Source organism: Garra rufa, chromosome 3, assembly GCF_049309525.1.
Source record: "Garra rufa chromosome 3, GarRuf1.0, whole genome shotgun sequence".
Taxonomy (NCBI): Eukaryota; Metazoa; Chordata; class Actinopteri; order Cypriniformes; family Cyprinidae; genus Garra; species Garra rufa.
This window is the reverse complement of record NC_133363.1, coordinates 9,961,295-9,982,887: the sequence shown is the minus strand read 5'-3', so window position 1 is coordinate 9,982,887 and position 21,593 is coordinate 9,961,295. Positions and strand designations below refer to the sequence as shown.

The following is a 21,593-nucleotide window of genomic DNA, read 5'->3' as shown; positions in this document are numbered from 1 at the left end:
ACCGCTTAACCTCTCCAATGCCTTATGCAAATACTAAGTTACAGGGGTTTGGCTTTTTTTTAATATAAAGGTTACAGTTGCTGGAAACATTTACTACGTTATTCATCCATTGATTTAAAGGTGAAGTGCATCTTTTTTTTATATTAAATGGATACTCCACCCAAATTGTTTTCTTCTGTGGAACATAAATGAAGATATTTTGAAAAATGTCCCAGTTTCTCAAGCCGATGGGCTCCAGTGTTGTTCTTGGAACTGTATGAGGGCGAGTAAATTCTGATGAATTTTCAGAATTTTCTTTTTTGGGTGAATTATACCTTTAACTTAGGGACACATTTAAATTAGGCATTTGTGTAAACACTGACCTTGTGCTGCTTTCTAAACATTGCTCTGTTTGTTTGAGCAGCTTGACATGTCTACTTCTTGTTTAGCCAATGGCGTAGATGTGCGGGATTCCCTGTTTTCCGTACAATGGCAGACTGAATCAGGCTCATCATTTAAAAACAAAGGGGTGCATATATTTATGTATCGTAAGGCTTATTTAAAAATAACATTTCTGACTTGAATTAACACTTTGTTTACGGATCTAGCAGTGTTGGTTTATGCTGAATATACTAGAGAGACTACTTTACAACAGGTTACAACAGTATATGCTGAAAGATTGTGATTTATATGTGTAATATATATGACCCTGGATCACAAAACCAGTCTTAAGTAGCAGGGGTATATTTGTAGCAATAGCCAAAAATACATTGTATGTTCCATGAAGAAATTTTGTAAATTTCTTACTGTAAATATATCAAAACATAAGTTTTGATTAGTAATATGCATTGCTAAGAACTTCATTTGGACAACTTTAAAAGTGATTTTCTCAATATATATATATATTTATGCACCCTCAGACTTCAGATATTTAAATAGTTGTATCTCTTGAAAATATTGTCCTATTCTAACAAACCATACACCAATGAAAAGCTTATTTATCCAGACTGGTTTTGTGGTCCAGGGTCACATATAATATCATATTTACATTATAGAAATTATACTAAAAATGTTAACCTAAAAAAGTTGTAAAGTCATAAATATTGCTTAACATTACCTGAATCAACCTAAATAATTTAGTCTTAGTCTTAGGCCCGGTTTCACAGATGGGCTTTAGCTTAAACCAGGATTAGACTTTAGTTGAATTAAGTTGAATTAAGTTTTTTGAGCAGGTTTTACAAAAATGCCTTAGAAGAAAACTTTACTGGTGTGCATTTTAAGACAAAACAATGGAACTGACAATATTTTAGGATATGTCAGAGCAAGATTTTTTTCAGTTGAGACAGCTCAAACATGCATCTTAGTCTGGGACTAGATTAAGCCATGAAAACGGGGTTAGACTTTTAAATGAGTCTTAGTTCTGTATCAAATGTACTTATTATAAAATGTAGTCAAGTTTTAGTCACAAAAATGTTGCTGTTCCATAAGTGCCACCTGCTATCATATGGTGGATTTACAGAGACTTACATTTACATTCAACCTGTGTGCGGTTTTTGTCTGGCCAAAATTTTGACAAAATGATGTGGATTCTACACATTTAAACAATTCAGATAAGGTATATGGAATAATTTATGGAGCAGATAAAATATATATAATCATTTATTAATCACTTTGACTTTACATTTTTCTTTATTTAAAGGCTGAAATGTGAGGTTAATCATTTTATGAAACTTTTTCAAAGCTTTATTTGAACATTTTGTACTGATAAACTGTTGTCAGTCATGTTGCTATTTAAAAAGTAGCTTGTGTTTTATTTAATTGTTTGTTGAGTTTAAATACAAAACTTGGAAACGATTTATGTGTCAGTACTTTTTGAAAATTTCCAGCACATTTGAAAGGGGTACTACATACTTTGGTTAAAATTTCTCAAGGGTAGTGTAAAAAACACTTTTACCTTGTCAAAATCAGCCCTTTTTTCGAGCGAGCTACTTTGTTGCATGTTCCTTTAAATGCTAATGAGCTCTGCTCCCCCCCCCCTTCGTGGGATGACGAGCCATAATGTTTACTTTAGCCACGTTTAGCTGCGAAACTTGCTAACTAACACATTATTAAGAAAGGCCATTAGCAAAGATGCATAAAATACCCTTACGCCTGTTTCACACATACTCCGTATACAGTGCGTATGCAGTCCGTGTGCGTTACGTATGCGGTGCAGAAGCAGCACGGACTCGTTTTGCTTTCACACAGGACGCGTTTGCAGTCCATTCCTGATCCGCGGGTGTTTACCATAAACACACCATTTATCTGTTATTTTAATTTCAAATCCAAACGTGCTTTTTCAGCATTGGGATACTCTTTTATCACAGTACACTAATACAATAATACTAGACGTGTTCACGATTAAACTCAACGTATTATAAACAACGTAGGCTATTATTCAATGCATTTGACTTCTAGATTTGGATATTAAGTTGCTCAAGCAAGTTGCAACACATTTAAACACAGCATAGGTAGGCTATATCTTCCTTTTCATATTGAAATTGGGCTTCTACAAATATTTTATTTTAACAAATATTTATTTTAAATTAAAACTTACCACAGACAGAAACAGTCGGCTCTCTGTGCCTTTCTTTCGCATTAAATCTTTATTAAAAAACATATTTTAAAGTTTTAAACTTTTCTACCTGGACAAGTGCATGTATTATGTTGCCTTGAAACTGCACTATTCTAAACCTAGCCAAAAAGCCACGTGTTGACTGTGAAACACAGAAGACTGCCATTATATGCATTTACGGTACATTTCCGTGTCAATTCATGTTCATTTTTACAGCGAACAATGCGCTGTCACTTTAATTCAGCGTATGCAACGCAATGCAGCACAGCAAAAATAGACTCTGTGCCTAAACGATCGCTGCACTGCTGCAAACGCACCGCATCTGGAACGCACTGCCGGACAGCAACCGCGTGCAGTGTGAACGCTCTGATCCGTTAACATGGGTGCGGAAAAAAATACGCAACGCATACGCACTGCAGACGGAGTATGTGTAAAACAGCCGTTATACTCACTTCTGCTGTGGGTGAAGCTGCATCACCAATGATTCACACGAACATAGACGCATATGTAGATCGGGATCTGCACTTTCCTTTCAAAAATGTCGGACTGTTTCAGCTCGGTGAGGGTGGGTCTAAGGTAAGGCGTGTAAAAGTGAGTTTTGCATCTGATGACCCCTTTAACAATACCGTGATAATACCGATAACGGTGATACTTGAGGTCAGTATAATCGTGATTAGAAATTTTCATACCGTTACATCTCTGATATGTTTGGAACATGAGGGTGAGAAAATGATGGCTGGATTTTCATTTACTCAAAAAACTAGGAACTTGTTTTAGAGGTTTTTGTAATACGATCAGGATGGATTGTCATTGAACTTTCTGAAACGATGCTCTTTCAAATTAATATTTTTAAATAGTATTGCTCAACCTGCAGACGGGCGGTTTTACTAGCATGTTAGCGCAGGGCCCGGTGGATGGGTCTCATCTGGTCGCCGCTGCTCATGAGGCACCAATAAACACAGGCGCATCCCTTTGCCGATGGATGACAAACAAACAGCGTGTCAGAAAATTCCATGTGACCTTTCCGCCATTAGTGCTGTGGTGGGAAGAAGTGATTTATGACAGATGGAGGTGCACTCCAAACAGACGCTGTCTTTGACATGCTGGGACTTGTGAAATGCAGATGGCCTCTCTGCTCATGACTGCCATTTCATTCCTCATGCCTCACCGCATGTCGCTCGGCCCGTGTCCTCGGCTCTGGCTGGGAAATCTCTTATCACAGACAGGATTTACTCGCAGCTTTTATTACTTTTTTTATGTGGTCTATTTCCACAGTTTAACATCTACACAAGTTGGGACGGTGGAATTTGATGCGTATTGTGATAGACATGCTTTTTTAATAAGGTCAACTAATGCATCCTAAGGAAGTGTGGATAAGGTCAACAATATTGAAGTATAATTGAATTCTTTATGGTTTGAAACAGTGTTGTTTAAAGAAATACATTCATTTCATTCCAAACCTGATTGTTTGCTATTTTAGAACACAAAGAGTGGAATTTTCATTCTGGTCATTTCTGTGCAATCAAATTTTATTTTTTTTTTACATTATTTTTTACATTAAAGTCTATTCAGAAGTGCTCAATCACATTGAATTTTTCTCATAGTATCTTTGGAAGACTTGTAACATAGTGCGCAAGTAGTATGGATTACTTTTCTCAGTGCCATTTTTTTATTGTATGTTCACCTTCATTGTATGGAAAAGCGCAGAATGAACATTGTTTAAAACAACGGAGGAATGAAAATCATGCAGGTTTGAGTAAATGATGACAACATTTTCATTTTTGTGTAAAATATTACTTTGAGCCTCAGGCAGGAAATGGGACTAATGCCTCCGCCCTTCTATGTGCCACGGGTGTGATGGGCCAAACATTGCACATGATTGTGGCGCATTGGAGGCAGGTGGAGAAAGTTGTTTTGACAGGCCCTGTAAATCAATCCAGCACTCTGGCCAACAGAAATTGATCCCAAAGCGGCCCGTAGTCGCAGCACCGGGCGGTAAGCTTCAGGCCTCAGGTTTGAGTTGGATGCTATCAGACGGTTTCACCGCATCTAACCCCGTCGGTTTAAAGAGGCATGAAATAAACGCTTGGGTCTTGCCAGCAGGAGAGCGCCGGTGGCCGTCCACTCCACTGGACCTTTGCTGTCTGCTTTAGGAGATTGGTCGTGAGAGACTCAATCATTGATTCATCAGCGCTCTGGGACTTTAGATTTATTCATGAAACCAGCAGAAAGATCCAGTACAAAACAGATCAATTGATTTTCTCTCGGCACAACCGGAGATTCTTGGGAGAGTTCATAGACTTGGGAAAAACTCGAAAAGCATTCCTAATGATGTTTACATACCTGTTTAATTCAAAAATGCTTGAAAAACAAATAAGAAAAGTTGAAATATTTGAAGAAAAGAAACATCGCAAGACCTAGTAAGTTACATGCAAAAAGAAAAGTGATAATTGGCTGACAAGGCATTGTAGACTTTGGTTTCTATGAAAATATGTTATGCAAACAATGTTAATGAAATTTGAATGGTCCTTTTCAATTACGACTTAAAAATTAGTAAAATTGCCTCTCAAGGTTCACGTGTTGTGCTAAAGTCGTTTCAAACATTCCAGCGATAATGAATTTGTTAGGAGGACGGATGCGGCGTGTGGAATCTCAGTTATGTCTCGCAGCTATGAATATGCATAATTTGATGCAGCGTGTTCCAAACAAGCATACTTTGAAATACTTCAGACATGACTGAAATAATTCCCCACTGCAAATAATGCACAATATGAGGTATTTAGTAATTATATGGTAATTATAGTGCTTCATTCAGGGACCTTAACCACCGTGGGGTCAGCGAAAGTCGTTCACCGGGCCATTATTGCACCTTCGGAGATAACGGCACAAAAGGAGTCCGCACGGAAAATTACATTTCAGACCTCTCATCTTCTATTTCATTACCTCGGCCCTGTGCGATGGCTGAAATTGGTTCGGTTCATTTAGGGAGCCAAATTCCTGCTTAGCTAGAACCTGAGTGGTTTATGTAATCTGTCGATAAGTGTCATCTCCCATCATGCCGTGTCACAGCCACGGGCCGCTCTCACCATGGCATTCACTTGTTGCCTGCTTCCTCCTTTATCTCGCTAATAAGACCATTTCCATGGTGCTGGAGACAGGCAGATAGGAACATGCAATTATTTGTTAAGGCTGCAACTGTTTCCACAGGTGACATTCTTGCCTCTTAGAAGCTGTGATAATTAGTGTTCTAACAGGCTGTGGCACACTAGACTTTGGCTTTGACAGACTTGTGACCAGAGCCGGAGATGTAGGAAGCCGTTCTCGCTAAAGTTAGTAGAGAGAGCCACTTATCTCGCACCTATGAATGTTCTGCACTCTTGCTTTCGCCTAGTTCAAGTTCAAACTCAAAGCAATGTGCAAAGCTACACAGTTTCAATGTTGACTAATCTGTGGGTTGCCCAAATTTGACTAATCAGTCTTCTCTAGAAGCTGTGTGTAATTGATTTCATTGTGAATTTATCATCGAAATTTACGGGTTCTGACAAATGCATGTTTTCACTTTTTAATCTCTCCTCTGGTGCTTTCAAGACCAAATTATTTGAGCTGTGCTATCCATAGTATTTTAGCAGGTCTTACTATAATGCATTTATTTAGTTAATTTTTTAAAACTATTTCCTAAATTGATTTTAGTATTTTTATTGGTATTTTTTATATGTATTTGGCTTTAATTTAGTTTTATTTTAATTTTAGCTTTAGTAATTTTAGTACTTGAACTTTAACATTTCTAATTTTCATGTACGTTTTTAAGTGTAATTCTTCTAGGCAATATTTATATTTTTATTTCATTTTATTTCGTTAATATTTTTAGTTCCAGTTAACAATAACAACACTGTTTCACATGTTTAAGAATTTCCAAATGTATTGGAAAAAAAGGGGAAAATATTTACTACTTTTTAGAATTTGGAAAAAAATCCACTTAAAGTTCACGTTATTATAGAGTTATAGTTATTTTAGTATTCAAATTTTAGATTTTTTTTCATAGTTTTCATATCTTTTTGGGATCTTAGTTGTAGTCAACATTTCTAATTTTCATTAATTTATTTTTTTCATCTAATTCTTAGATGCAATATTTTTATTTTATTTCAGCATTTTCCAATTAAAGAAAAATATTTTTAATTGACTTGAGTTGTTCTAGTTAGCAAAAACTACACTCCCTCTGATTCCCAAATGTCTTGAAGAGCAAAAAAGCATTTAGTAATGCTGAAATTAAATAAACCTTTTTAAAAATATGTATTATTCCAATGCAGCTTTATAATGATTAGTGGCGTGCAATTCCCAGCAAGCATCCCACAAGAAAAATCCCTTATGTTTAGGTTTGCTTGGAATCAGCATCCACAGAATTAACATAGAAAGCTCTGCAGATTTCCAGTTCTACACGTCCATTACACCTTGCATGTTCGTAACTATTTTAGATTAATATGTAATGCTTTTTTCCTACTAATAATAGTGTAGCACTCTCAACTTCATTCAATGCATTTTACCATATTTGAATTTCATCCTCAGAAACCCAGATCCACGTGGCTCTACTTATGGCTCTAATCCTTTACACAGTTTCCTTGTGTATTATAATTGTTTGATATAATAAAGACAACTTAATGAACATGCGAATTAGTGTTTTCAGTATTAGATATTGTGATATGGTTCAAACAGCTGTAGCACGTAAACCGTGATGCCTTACGAGACCCAGAGCAGAGATGTGCAAACACAAATATGCTATTGAAATGCAAATTCCCACCACAAAAGAGTAACCTCTTAAAGAGCACATTTATAAACCTTATTTGAGATTCCTAACCAATATAAGAATTAGCATAAGAATTATGCTAATAATGTAATACATTCATTATATCACAGCAGAAAAGCATATTACAAATCTATGTACTGTGCACATTTATACAGTACTTCACTAATAACTTGTTCTCCCACACGAGACTCACTTTGCCTGGATTTAAATAATCTGAATAATCGGACCATGCAGGCATGTGTTCACTTTAATGACAATGATGAAACGCCCCCACAGATTCTTCGTGTCACCTCTCATACGTTTCCTCTCTTCTGTATCCAAAGCTTTTGGGGTTGTTGTGGGAGAGACTATATAATGGCATTGAGCTGTGAGATAGGCATGTTCAGGCACATCCTGGCTCAGATCTGCTGGTGTATTATCAGCGCCACACACATATAATACAACACGAAAGTGCTGACACACTTGAGCAGACAAACACAAAAGCTTGCATGTATACACACATATGCATGTATAGAAATGAATGAGTGTGGATGTCTCTAATGTGTGCAGAAGGTTAACGGTGTTTGGTTTGATGCCTCAGGCCAATACAGGGAATTACAGCTTGTCAGTCAATCCTGTAGAATACTGTGGGTTCGTGTGATCACAGTCATGATTATTCATCTCATGCAAGTTTTAAACAACAGATTAAAAGAATATTTGTTGGATTGCTTCCTAAAGTCAGACAATATGATAATTATAAGAAACAATGTTTTCATATCTATAAACGCAACCAGGTGTGCGTTTTTTAAAAAGCATCGTTATCTAACTATGGTTGCAAGTTCCATCGATATAAAGCATTTTTATAATAACCGTGTGAGTCATTTTCAAAACCGTTTTGCCGTTAAAATAGTTTAAAAGCTTTTTATTATTTTACATTTTGACATTAATTTTTATTTTTGCCACAGACATATATATCGGTTCAAAATATCGGTTATCGGTCTACTTGATCAGTATCGTAAAATTTATAAATAACACTCAATCCTGTAGGAAACTGTGGGCTTGCATGATCACAAACATGACTGTTCATGCAAGTTTTAAACAACAGATTAAAGGAATATTTATTAGACTGATTCCTAAAATCAGAAAATATGATTATAAGAAGCAATTTTATTATATTTAAAAACACAACCAGTGGTGCATTTTTCTAGTTCCATTGATCTCTATTGCTAACAATTACGGGTTGACCAATTATCGGCGCTGATATTAAGAATTTTTAGGGTTATCGGTATCAGTAATTTTCAAAACCAATATGCAGATAAAATAATTTAAAAGCATTTAAACAGTGTTTTTGTCAGAGCCCTTGTTATTTTTAATTTTGGTATTTTCATTTTTTACACCAGACAAATGTAAACTACCGGTTATCGGTCTACTTGATCTATAATGATCGGTATTAAAATATATATCGGAAAATTAAAAATAACAGTAAATCCTTTAGCATCCTGTGGGCTTCAATGATCACAATCATGACTATTCATCTCATGCAAATTTTAAACAACAGATTAAAAAAATCTTTATTGGATTGATTAATGATTATAAGTAGCAGTGTTTTCAAATCCATAAACACAACCAGGAGTGCGTTTTTCAAAAAGCATCCTTATCTAACTATGGTCGCAAGTTCCATTGATCTCTTCTGCTAACAATTAGGGGATGACAAATTATTGGCACCTATATTAAGCATTTTTTAAATTTTTTTTAAAGATTTATTTTTGCCTTTATTGTGATAGGATAGATCAGAATTGACAGGAAGCAAAGTGGAAGAGAGATGGGGCTGGATTGGGAAAGGCCCTCAAGCCAGGATTTCGAACACGGGACGCCCGGAGCACAACGACGCTGTGTCTGCACTGCTAACAAGGCTATCCACATGACAATATGTTAATATGGTATCAGTCATTTTCAAAACAAATTTGCTGATAAAATAATTTAAATAGCATTTAAAGAACGTTTTTGTCAGAGCCCTTGTAATTCTTAATTTTGACATTAATTTTCATTTTTACACCAGACATATATATCGGTTCAAAATATCGGTTATCAGTCTTGATCTGTAATAATCGGTATTGCAAAATGAATCAGAAAATTACAAAAAACAGTCACTCCTGAAGGATACTGTGGGCTTGCGTGATCACAGTCATGACTGTTCATCTCATGCAAGTTTTAAACAACAGATTAAAATAATATGTATTGGATTGCTTAAGACAATATGATGATTATTTTCATCACCACAAACACAACCAGGGGTGTGTTTTTCAAAAAGCATTGTTATCTAACTATGGTTGCAAGTTCCATTGATCTCTATTGCTCACAATTAGGGGTTGACCAATCATCGGCGCCGATATTAAGAATGTTTGTGGTTATCGGTATCAGTCATTTTCAAAATCGATTTGCAGATAAAATAATTGATAAGCATTTAAAGAACGTTTTTGTCAGAGCCCTTGTTATTTTTAAGTTTGACATTAATTTTCATCTATATGCCAGACATATATCGGTTTAAAATATTGGTTATTGGTTTACTTGATCTGTAATAATTGGTATCGGCATGAAAAACAAACCGCTCGACCCCTACTAAGTAGAACTTGTCATTACTAGGGTTGCATCGATCCGATACTCTGGATTGGTATCGACGCCGATCCAAGCTTTTTGAATGGATCGGATATTGGGGATGCGTGACCGATCCAAATTCGATACCGCTAGAAATAATAGTCTACTTTAAAAACTATAATAATTCATACAAGAACACAATTATTTTAAAACATTGCCTTAAAAATAAAATACATTTAAAATATGTTGCGCTGCTTACACGACCACATGTGACGTGAGTGTGACAGGCGAGTTCAGAGGGAACATTTACATGCAAAGTCTACCTCAGCGCGGTAAACATGTCCCTGATTTGGAAATATTTTACTCTTGATACTGTAGCTAGTAGCACTGCAAATTGTAATATTTGCAAAGCCAAAGTTTCAAGAGGTGGAAGTAGTGTTTCGAATTACAACACCACAAATTTAATCAAGCATTTTCAAAAGCATCACGCAAAACAACACAAGGGCAGCTTTTAATACTTTCTTTGTTAATACTTTGTAAATGAGATTGTTTAATACAGCTGTTAAACAAATAAGTTATTATTAAATGATTTGCATTGTCTGACTATAACACTGTTGCCTGATTTTGCTCTGTTTCATCATCAAAAGTAGTCTGAAACAAGTCACAACTGAGCCGCTGCGTATCTCCATTCAAACACAGTGGTGTTTCGTTTATGAATGAACATGCGTTTTTAAACGAATCTAGTGAAATGATTCAATTTCCCATTCAAACAGAGAGTCACTTGCTTTATTCCTGAATGAACCATCCGTTCGAACAAATCAAATGAATGAAATGATTCAGTAATTAAATCAGTGTCTTGCCGCCATCTGCTGGCAGATCTGTTCAGTTATTTATCTGTAATATTTCGGTTTTCAAAATGTTATTTTTAAAACATTAATCTTAATATGAATTTATGAATTTGATTGCACTCATGCATGTATCTCTTTTTCCCCCCTTTTTATCCAACAATGTGTAAGAACATTTGGTATTTCCTTCTTTACCTAAAACTAATAAATCTTAATGACAAAGTGAATTCTATACATTCTTTAGTTTTGAAGGTAAAATACCCCGACTGATATTAGCCTGGTATCGGTATCGACCGATACTCAGAATTTTTGGTATCGGATCGGTTTTGAAAAAATGGTATCATTGCATCCCTAGTCATTACTGTTTTTCAAAAAGCATCTTTATCTTACCATGGTTGCAAGTTCCATTGATCTCTATAGCAAACAATTAGGGGTCAACCGGTTTTCTGCTTGGCCGATTATCATTGCAGATATTAAGCATTTGTATGGTTATCAGTGTCAGTAACTTTCAAAATCGTTTTGCTGCTCAAATAATTTAAAAGCATTTAAAGAGTGTTTTTGTCAAAGGCCTTGTTGTTCTTAATTTTGACATATTAATTTTTACACCAGACATATCGGTTCAAAATATTGGTTATCGGTGTACTTGATCTGTAATTATCAGTATCGGCCCTGAAAAACATATCGGTCAACCCCTACTAAGTAGGACTTGGGACCATAGTTGCTTTTGAGAAACACACCCCAGGCCACGTCAATTGGACCTTCTATTTCTCAGTAAAGTAATAACATTCAAAAGATCTTTTGTATATTTGTTGTTCATTTACAATAGTTTTACTTCAGCAAGATGAATGCAAAAAGTAGACATTTAGATGAAACACTGCATCTCATCTTTAATTTAAAATTTTAATATGTGATACACATTGTTTGTGAATTACTTTTGGGCCGGGAAACAAAATTTGGTTTAAGATATTCAAAGGAAAATTATCAAAAAGGTTTTTTCCGTTAGCGTGTGCTCCATGCAACATGCAGGTGCTCACATTGTTTGAGCTACAGAGCAGCACTTGTTTCTCCATTATAGTGTAATTTTTAATGAATCAAAATGGAGAGGCTTCCAGCTACATCCTTTTTCACTCTTGCCAAAATACATTTGTCAAGGCTTTTTGGCTGTGTGTGCCTGCGAGCTGCTGCGCCATAAGGAAATCTCACTTTGTCTGTCTTTCTGTAATCTTTGTGGTAGTGTACTGCTTGCTTCAAGATGTTTCATTGGGTAAGACTAACATTTTTACATTTTGCAAGTGCCAGTTCCAAGTCTTTGTTAAAAATCTAACTATACCAGTCACGTATTTGTATCTAGGTCTCACTAACGGCTGCGTGTGCAAATCAAATAAACTTCATGGTCAAAATGCAGCCTTGCTGGGGTATTAATACAGTATTTTCATACAAAATGCATGTTATTATTTTATTTAGTATGGTCCTGAATACGTTATTTCACACAAAAGACGTTTACATATAGTCCACAAGAGAAAATAATAGTTGAATTAAAAAAATGACCCTGCACAAAAGTTTACATACACTTGATTCTTAATACTGTGTGGCTACCTGAATGCTGTTTTTTCCAAAGCTGTTTTTTTTTGTGTGATAGTTTGTCCTGAACAGTTAAACTGCCTGCTGTTCTTCAGAAAAATCCTTTAGGTCCCACAAATTAATTAGATTTTCAGCATTTTTGTGTATTTTCAACCCTTTCCAACAATGACGGTATGATTTTGATATCCATCTTTTCACACTGAGGGACTCATATGCAACTATTACAGAAGGTTCAAACGCTTACTGATGCTTCAGAAGGAAACATGATGCATTAAGAGCCAGAGGTGTAAACTTTTTTTAAATTTTGATTTTGAAGATCGGGTAAATTTAACTGATTTTGTCTTCTGGGAAACATGTATATTCTGTAGCTTCTGAAGGGCAGTACTAAATGAACAACAACAAAAAAAAGATATTTAGGCAAAATAAGAAAAATGTACACATCTTTATTCATTTCAAAAGTTTACACCTCTGGCTGTTAATGCATAATTGTTCCTTCTGGAGCATCTGTGAGCATTTGAACCTTAGAATCTTTTCAGCTTGAAAAGATGGATCTCAAAGTCACACAGTCATGGTTTGAAAGGGAACAAATACTCAAAAATGCTAAAAAAGCAAAGAATTTGTGGGACCTGAAGGATTTTTCTGAAGAACAGTGGGCAGTTTAACTGTTAAGGACAAACAAGGGACTCGTGAACAATTATTACAAAAAAAGGGAACAAAACAGTATTAAGAATCACATGTATTCTTTTGAACAGGGTAATTTTTTTTATAAATTTAGCTATTATTTTCTCTTTTGAAATATCTTATTCAGGTCAATACTAAATAAAAATAACATGCAGCATTTTGTATGATCCACCTTGTTTTGGTAAAGTAATAAACATTTAGCAGATTCTGCAAGGTGTATGTAAACTTTTGACCTCAACTGTATTTAAATTCACTTGTGGCATACAATACATTTATTTTAGTTTTACATTTTATGTATGTATCTATTTTTTTAAAACAGTACAGAGTTATAATATTGTATTATACTTATTGGTTATTGGCCAGAGAACTAAAATAATCAGCAACATCAATACCGCCAGGTTCAGTATTCATACATCCTTAATCCTAATAAAAACAATATTGACAAAAAAGTTAGAAGTACAAAAAACAAAAAAACTGCAACTCATTTTAATTACAAATTCCCTACAGCATTAAGTCTGTATTAAAGTAGTGTATCTAATAATCAAGCTTGCTGTGAAGTGAAACCGATGCCAAAAATTCAAGTGAAATACTTCAAGGCTACACAACATTGTTTTCATCTAATTGAATTTTTTTAAATATCAGTATTCAACTTTTTTTAATGAAGGAGCTGTTTTAATAGCATTTTTGATTTGGCGTGTAATATCGTGAAATTTCACTGATATTGGTATCAACTTCTCAGATTTTATTATTGTGACAACATTAGTTTAGATAATATTTAAGTGTAAAAAGTACTTTCTTTACTCAGTACTTTGACATTTATGTCTTTTTCTCTCAGGTGTAAATTTAATAAGCTCCCTCTTAGAAGTTAAGAAATAGCCCTTACAAACATTTAACTACTGTTTGTCTCTATTTAGACAAGACATGTAAGAACTGACAGTTTGCTGTGAAATTTTTCTGAGAGCACTCACAATAAGATGGTGATCTGATAGCAAAGATCTTCTGCTAAAATAGCAAGCACATTTTGTTTTCTCTTTACGTCGCTGTAAGACTTGCAAAGGATTTTCTTGGTCCCATCTGATGAATGACTGCTTCATTATCAATTGCAGGGGAAAAGGCTAAAAGATAAAATCCTGCTTTAATCATACTCCCATTTATTGTGCATGTTGAAGTAATCCAATAATGCAGCGCTCTCGAACTAGGCGGAAATTATCATTATCTTTTAGGCGGCATTGATCTGGGCCTCCCATGAGAGATGTTGCATGAAATAGTGGCAGAGGTGAATCAGTTACGTTGATGTATCGAAGGCTAAATGATCATCAAGGGACTTCAGCCATGTTGCGTGATTAGGCTGTTTTTAGGCCATTGATTTTTTTTTCGTTAGCACTTGTTTCTGTAAATGCATGTTCAATTCAGATTTGATCTGCTACAGCTTGTCTATACTTGTAAATGCAAATGTTACATTCTGAAGATGCAACCCAAGGCTTGGTCTCTTAATATGGTCCCCCAACCCTATGACCGAGTCCAGAGACAGGGATCCGCTGCACAAAGTCGACTGTTTCTCTTCACTAAAGAGCGCCTGCCTATCTAGAACCAGCTACTACACTTTCCATTACCATCAAAGGCAGAATAACCTCCAATTAATGTAAGTGGAAATGTAAATTCAGAGTAGATCCATTTGGTCTGATGATAAAACTCGGAGCAGTGAGTGGTTAGAAATTGCCATGGTCTAGTATTATTCTGAGCATCCATCTCGTGCAGTTTAAGCTTGGCATTCATCTTGTGCAAATTAAGCTTTAATTGCTATCACATTTTGCTTCGAAGGCTTAAATAATCTTTTGAAAATGTGGTCATTTGCTAAATTTGATATGTCATTTAAAAGACAAAATGACTGTGCTTCATCAGAAGGGATTGTAATATTATCAAAAATGCTTTATTGCAAATTTTGACCATCTGTTTTTTAAATTTTCACATTTTTTAGTTAAATGCTTATGATGCAGTAACGTTAGTCGCTAATAAGTATGTGATGCTTGACTGTGGTATGTGATTTTGTGGTGTTGTTACAGGTGCATTGCGTTGAGTTGCGCCACAATGTCTAAACATAACACCATGTCTGCATTTGTGATCGTCGAAAAGACACACAAGCAGCACTGCTCTACACTGCTCAAAACTCGAGTTTGAATAGTCAGTAGCAAATCCTTCAAAAATAAAATAGTACTTACAGGCTGTGAGCCAGATGCGCCAGACTGTCCTTTCAAAAACACACAGCGTCTTCACAACATGGCGGTGGCTGCAACAATACTACAGAATAAAAGTTACACCTTTTTTCTTTGCGTAAACATTTGGGCGGTGTTATGCAAATCTTCCCACACAGAGACTTGATTTGTGGGGGCATGTTTGAGTGAGCCGTTTTAGGAAGGCGTGGCTGAGTCTTAAATTTTAATAAGAATATCTCTTTGTGTTTGAGACTTCAATCTTTGTAACTTTACAGATCTTATATATGTATGCACAAAATGCTTGTAACACTCTAAAGACAAAGGAAAATATGAAATTGCATCATATGACCCCTTTAAAAGCAGGGTAGGTGATTTGGTTCAAAAACATTTTTTGTTATGCTGGTTGAAAGTCTCTTAATTTCGTGATAGCAATCACTAAGTAAAGTCATCTAAATGTATTTCAATCATGACAACTCTTGGAATAAATTTTACCAGCATTTATTAGTAAGCATAGGCTCCGTCCACACGAAGCCGGTGCGTTCCCTATCCGATCATTTTTTTTCCTCGTTCTAAAAAAAAATTCCGTAAACACGAAACCACTGAAAACGGTGTAGTATATATGCCAGACCAGTGTAGGGTGCTGTAATTCTGCCATAGAGATACACTATACACGGAGAAGAAGAATTTGAGCATGCGCATAACCTTGCGCGCTGTATACGAACTAAGAGGAAGAAGACGAAGATGCGAACATTATCGCTTGTTGCTCATAACAGTTGCATAGAAGCAATAGATTTTCCTGTAATAAAGCTAGTAGGCTTAGTAGCAACACGAACGCAATCATGTAGTCCGCCAATATTGTTGTTGCTGTTACGTGTGACGCAGCCGACACGTGATGTGATGACATCATCGTTTCACAAAATATACGTATTGGCTGTACACACGAAACCGTGAGGGTGTCGTTTTCAGATTTATCCACTTTGGGACCCGGTTTCAAAAAATAGCGGATTCAGTCTCCTAAAATGCCGGATCCGTGTGGATGAAACGCCAATACGATAAAAAATTTATACGTATACAGCGAAACGCGTCTCCGTGTGGACAGGCCCATAGACTGTACATTGTCCTGGTCTTGGCAGAGTAGACCTGCTACGCTGCTGCTGCTAAAGGAGTAAGGATACATGAAATACACTGACTTGAAAATAGGGAGAACCTTCTGAGCAGATCTAGACAGGTGGTGCTGGGGAAGGTGGAGGGTTAGTGAAATCCCATGGTGCGTTGCAGGAATAAATAGGTTACATAGATAGATAGAAACAAACAAATGATTGGATGAAACAATTGGCTTTAAGTAAACCAATCAACTGCTTGGAATTTATATGTATAAGGCTTATCGTCATTAGAAAGTGTAGGATTATAAAATGTTCGTAGATGCTATTGCTAGCCTCTCCAAAATTGTCTAACCTACATTTAAGGCTGAAATAGCAATTTCTTGTGAAACATAGGCTACTTCAGTCAGTTTTGTTGTTTTACAACTTCAAAAAAATAGAAAATCTGTATTCGAAAAGACACAGAAAATGAACAATGCGTTCTACAGAGCCACTAAAGCAGGGGTGGCAAACTCCGGTCCTGGAGAGCCGCAGCCCTGCAGAGTTCAGCTCCAACCCTAATTAAAACTCACCTGGCTGTAGCTTTCTAGTAACCCTTCAGACCTTGATTAGCTTGTTCAGGTGTGTTTGATTAGGGTTAAAGCTAAACCTTGCAGGGCTGCGGCTCTCCAGGACCGACGTTCGCCACCCCTGCACTAAAGGAACATGGTTAGTTGCTTTCTAGCAGTTGCCTGTTACATTTGAGCACATAATATTTCAATTACCAGTTAAACAGAGTAAGGAGAGATGACATAGTATGATGATAAATTATTTGCAGAACTTGAGCACCACTGACAAAAATCTAATCTTGTATAATATGTGGTACTGTAAGTATTGATGCTAATTTTGAAAGTGAAAGTAAATAGCAGACCCGCATTCAATGCCCTGCATATTAATAACGGCTCCCTGATGCCCGCAATTTATATACAGTGTAATTACCCAACAATATAATTGTGAGAGAATGCATTGAAATATATTTTCTCCTCCCATCTCATATTTATGCCCTTTAGGGGTGCCATAGTACACGTAATTTCCTTTTTTTAAACTCGGTATTTGGATTCGTATGGGTCAAAATGATCAATTTTTCTTTTATGCCAAAAATCATTAGGGCATTAAGCAAAGATCATGTTCCATACAGATATTTTGTAAATTTCCTACTATAAATATATTAAAACTTATTTTTTTGTGATTAGTAATATGCATTGCTAATGGGTCGTTCACACCAGACACGACTATTGGCGCGTAGTTGGACACTTGAACATTTTGAGTTTACTCGCTTCATTCGCTTGTGAAATTCACTTTTAAAACATATGCAAATTCGCTTCATGGGAGGGGCTTCTGCCCCTGTATTTTATTGTAAAATACAGTGAATAAGCTCAATTTGCTGGCTTTAGCAAGGTTGTAGTCTCGATGTGTTTCTATTAAAGTACGAAGACGTATCATACAGCGATTTTGTCTTCCAATGTTGTTTAGGATTTCTGCCTCCGCTCGCTATGTCAAAATCAAGTCACTACTAGAGCAGGCTCCTGATTTGTTAACTCAGCATGAATATTTGCCAAAGTTCAGATTTTTTAACTCGCCCTATGTGCGTTAAAGGCCCAAAACGCTCAATTCACGCTTGTGTCTTTCCATTGACTTAAAATGTAAATCACTCGTGTTTAGCGCTTCATTCGTGTCTGTTGTAAACGCATCATAAGAACCTCGTTTGGACAGCTTTAAATGCAATTTACTCAGTATTTAGATTTTTTTAAATCTCAGCCAAATATTGTCCTTTCTATACATCAATGGAAAGCTTATTTATTCAGCTTTCAGATGGTTTATAAATCTCAATTTGAAAAAATTTACCCTTATGACCAGGGTCACATTTTCCAAATCAGGAATTGTGCTACTTTAGCTCAAATCACACACACACAACTTTTTTCAGGCTGGTCTAGCTAACGGTAAACTAAATCTACCTGTTGAAGTTGGATTGTTCATGTCACTTTGCAGCCGCACCCTCTTGTCACTGGTATTTTTCTATAGGGAAGTCAAACTCCATCAGGCGAAGCAGACGTGTTGAGACATTGGCCTTAGCTCCCTCTCTCAAGTAGGCCACGTGTGGCCGAGGGACCACTGGCAGCCATTTTTCAAGAAGGCTTTCTGTTAGCATATGGGAGCCAGCACTGCAAGGATAGCCGAAGTAAACATGTTTATCAACGCTGAGCTCCTGAGCGTTCCCCTCAAACTGGCCATCTTTAAACAGTTTGTATATCTGACAGTGGGGGGAGAATGCGGTTCCAAGATGAGGTACTGCACTGAACAACCACATTATGTTTGCAGCAGCGCTGGAAGTGATTACCAGTGTAGTTCATTATTCAGTTAGGTTGGGGGGCGGGGGGCATAAAGGCCCAAACCATTTAGTGGTCAGAAAGGGGAGGCTTTTTTTCCTCTCTCATCAGTCTGTGAGTCTGTTCTGCAGTGTCAGCATTCAGCACACAAACACGGAATTCAGTAAAAGCTCCCTCCACTCTCCCAGAGCGTTTTTTCCCCCCTTTTTTTCCAACAGCCTGCTCCCTTCCCCCCTCGTGAACTGACATTCTAGAAGAAACATATGCTGCTAGTCCCACATCACAACAGCTTGTGCTGGCTGAATGGAAGCAGGCACGAAGAGAGGAAGCTGTCGGGAGAGTGGGGGAAGGGGTGGAGTGGCACAAGGAGGAACGGGGAAAGTCTCTAAGAACGAAAGTCCTCGGAGGTGTTGCACGTTGGACATCCTCACCAGTGCATGTGAAGCTGGGTGGAGAATATAACATTTTCAGAAGGAAATTGCATTCTTATGGTTTATGACCCTGATTTGGAGTAGCCAGAAAGTTGCCGGTTCGAGCCTTCAAAAGTCAACATGATATTAAAATGGACTGTTTACTTTTCTTAATGCATGTTCCTGCATGACTCATTGGCAATGTTATTTTAGTATCTTCGAGATACTGTTGAAGTTTTTATTATTATTTGGAATTTTTTTTTTTTAGTTTTTAATTTAATTTTAGTGTAATTTTTTAAATCTATGTAGGTTTTAATAATTTTTATTTAAAACAAATATTTTAGTACAAGTTATAAATTACACTTAGAAATGTTGCCTTGGCATCTAGTTGAAATCTTTTATAAAGGCTTTAATAAATACAGTTTAAAAACAAAAAATACAGTTTTTGTTAGTAGTATTTTTTTATTTATGTTAACATTTATTTTATTTTAAGTGATGATTTTCTTATGGTCCCCCCCCCCCATATGGCAGATATGGAAGTCAAAATGCTTGCAAACTGTGTTTAATGTTGACTTTCTAAAACTAGCACTATCACAAATGTGCCCTTGAGAAAGGGACACTTAGATAAAAGATCAGCCAAATTACTACATAGATACGAATTTCAAAGGCCATTTTTGTTTTTCTACATGCTGTGTGTTTTTTATATTTATTTATTTATAATTAGATTTCACTATTGTACTATGTGTTGCTTAGGTTATTCACATTACCGTATATATGTTAGGTCATTATTTCATTTCATAGGAATATGAAGTATGAAACCAGGCAGCTGGGTTTGATACTGTTGTCCTTTCCTCAGAGTAGTTTTATGGTTTTTATGTAATTTTATGGTGATGTCAGGTGTTTTTTGGAAATGTTTGAAGGTTAAACCTTCTGGTCAGAAACGTAATTTCCTCAGGCAATTGGATTTCAGTTACAGTAATCTTAGATGCATGTCTTCAAAATTCATACAGTCATAATTCTCCATGTGAAAAACTGAAAGTTAGTGGGGAACACTAACTTCATTTTGGAATTACCCCTTTGACTGTCATTTAAACGGAAAGAACAAATTCAGTTTTACGGTGCTATGTAGTTAAAACTGAAGTGTGTAATTTTTTCAATGTTAAAATACTTTCTCCAATGCCAGTTTAATGTGTTGAGACAACTATGAGTAAGCCATTCACTGAATTCACCAAACTTACAGTAGCTCTATTTTTATGAATGGTTTGAAATGGTCAGACTCAACCAGTGGCATCAACTGAAAATGATCCTACCACTGAACAACGGCATCACCTGATATCTCAGACAGATATCTGTTCTAGAGAGAGTAACCACAACCCTGTCTTTGTTTATTGTCACTTTCAGGATTCACCCTAGTTTGCTCCAGGCTTCGGCTTGGAGGTCCCAACCGCCACCATTGATCCCAGCAGCTGGAGTGGCAGTGAAAGCTCTGCCGAGGATATTGAGAGGATGAGTGACTCGGCAGACAAGCCAATTGACAACGATGCTGAGGGGGTGTGGAGTCCTGACATTGAGCAGAGCTTCCAGGAGGCGTTGGCCATCTACCCGCCCTGTGGACGCCGCAAAATTATCCTCTCGGATGAGGGCAAGATGTATGGTAAGAACTCAGTGGCTCTTTCAAAATATTCACAACAGGATTTGGCCGAAATCAGTTTATTTTTTCGGAAGACCAATCAACAGTTGAGAGAAAAATGTAAGGTGTACATTTTGGTTTAGCTCAGTTGTAATTATAATATGGAAAATGATAAGTGCCAAAACTTTTTAATGGTGTTTAGGGTTTGCCCTAAGCAGTCACAACCATTGATCACCACAACTGGTCACTTAGGATCACTGGTTTGCCGATTTTTGTCACACTGGGCGGCCCCGGACACACTGACATCTAGTTGGTTCAAAATCTTGCTCAATGACTCTTTGTTAAATCAACAGGAAATCAATATTGACCTAGTTTCGCAATATATGTTCCTAAACTTGTTGGGCACAATTTAGGTCATTTAAAAAAAACTAAGACAGGCAGAAGTATTAGTTTTATAAGTTTACAGTAGTAATATAAAATTATTATTATTATTATTTGTAGTAATTTTTGATATAATAATAATTATTAGTATTATTAATATTTTTATAGCCTTATTGACATACACTGTGTGCATAATTATTAGGCACGTTGATATTCTGGTCATATTTATTTTCCAAGCACATTTTACTAATTACAAACTGCTTCAGTTTAACAACTACTATTAATTTAGTATTTAATCATTTATCAGTGATATATAATTGTCCATGAAGGCTGGAAACAACTCCTTATATTCAGGTGTGCATAATTATTAGGCATGTTTTCTTTTACAGATAAAGTGAGCTAGAATTTGCAAAGTTAA

General features: G+C 36.2%; 1 protein-coding gene across 1 annotated transcript in view; it reads left to right on the top strand.

The window, feature by feature from the left end:
* Positions 1-21,593, top strand: part of tead1b (TEA domain family member 1b) — a 95,015-nt gene that overhangs the window by 7,664 nt on the left and 65,758 nt on the right. Inside the window, exon 3 of the mRNA XM_073835667.1 lies at positions 20,566-20,818. Within this exon, the coding sequence (XP_073691768.1) occupies positions 20,671-20,818 (148 nt within the window). The 5' untranslated portion in view covers positions 20,566-20,670. The remainder of the gene's footprint in view (positions 1-20,565; positions 20,819-21,593) is intronic.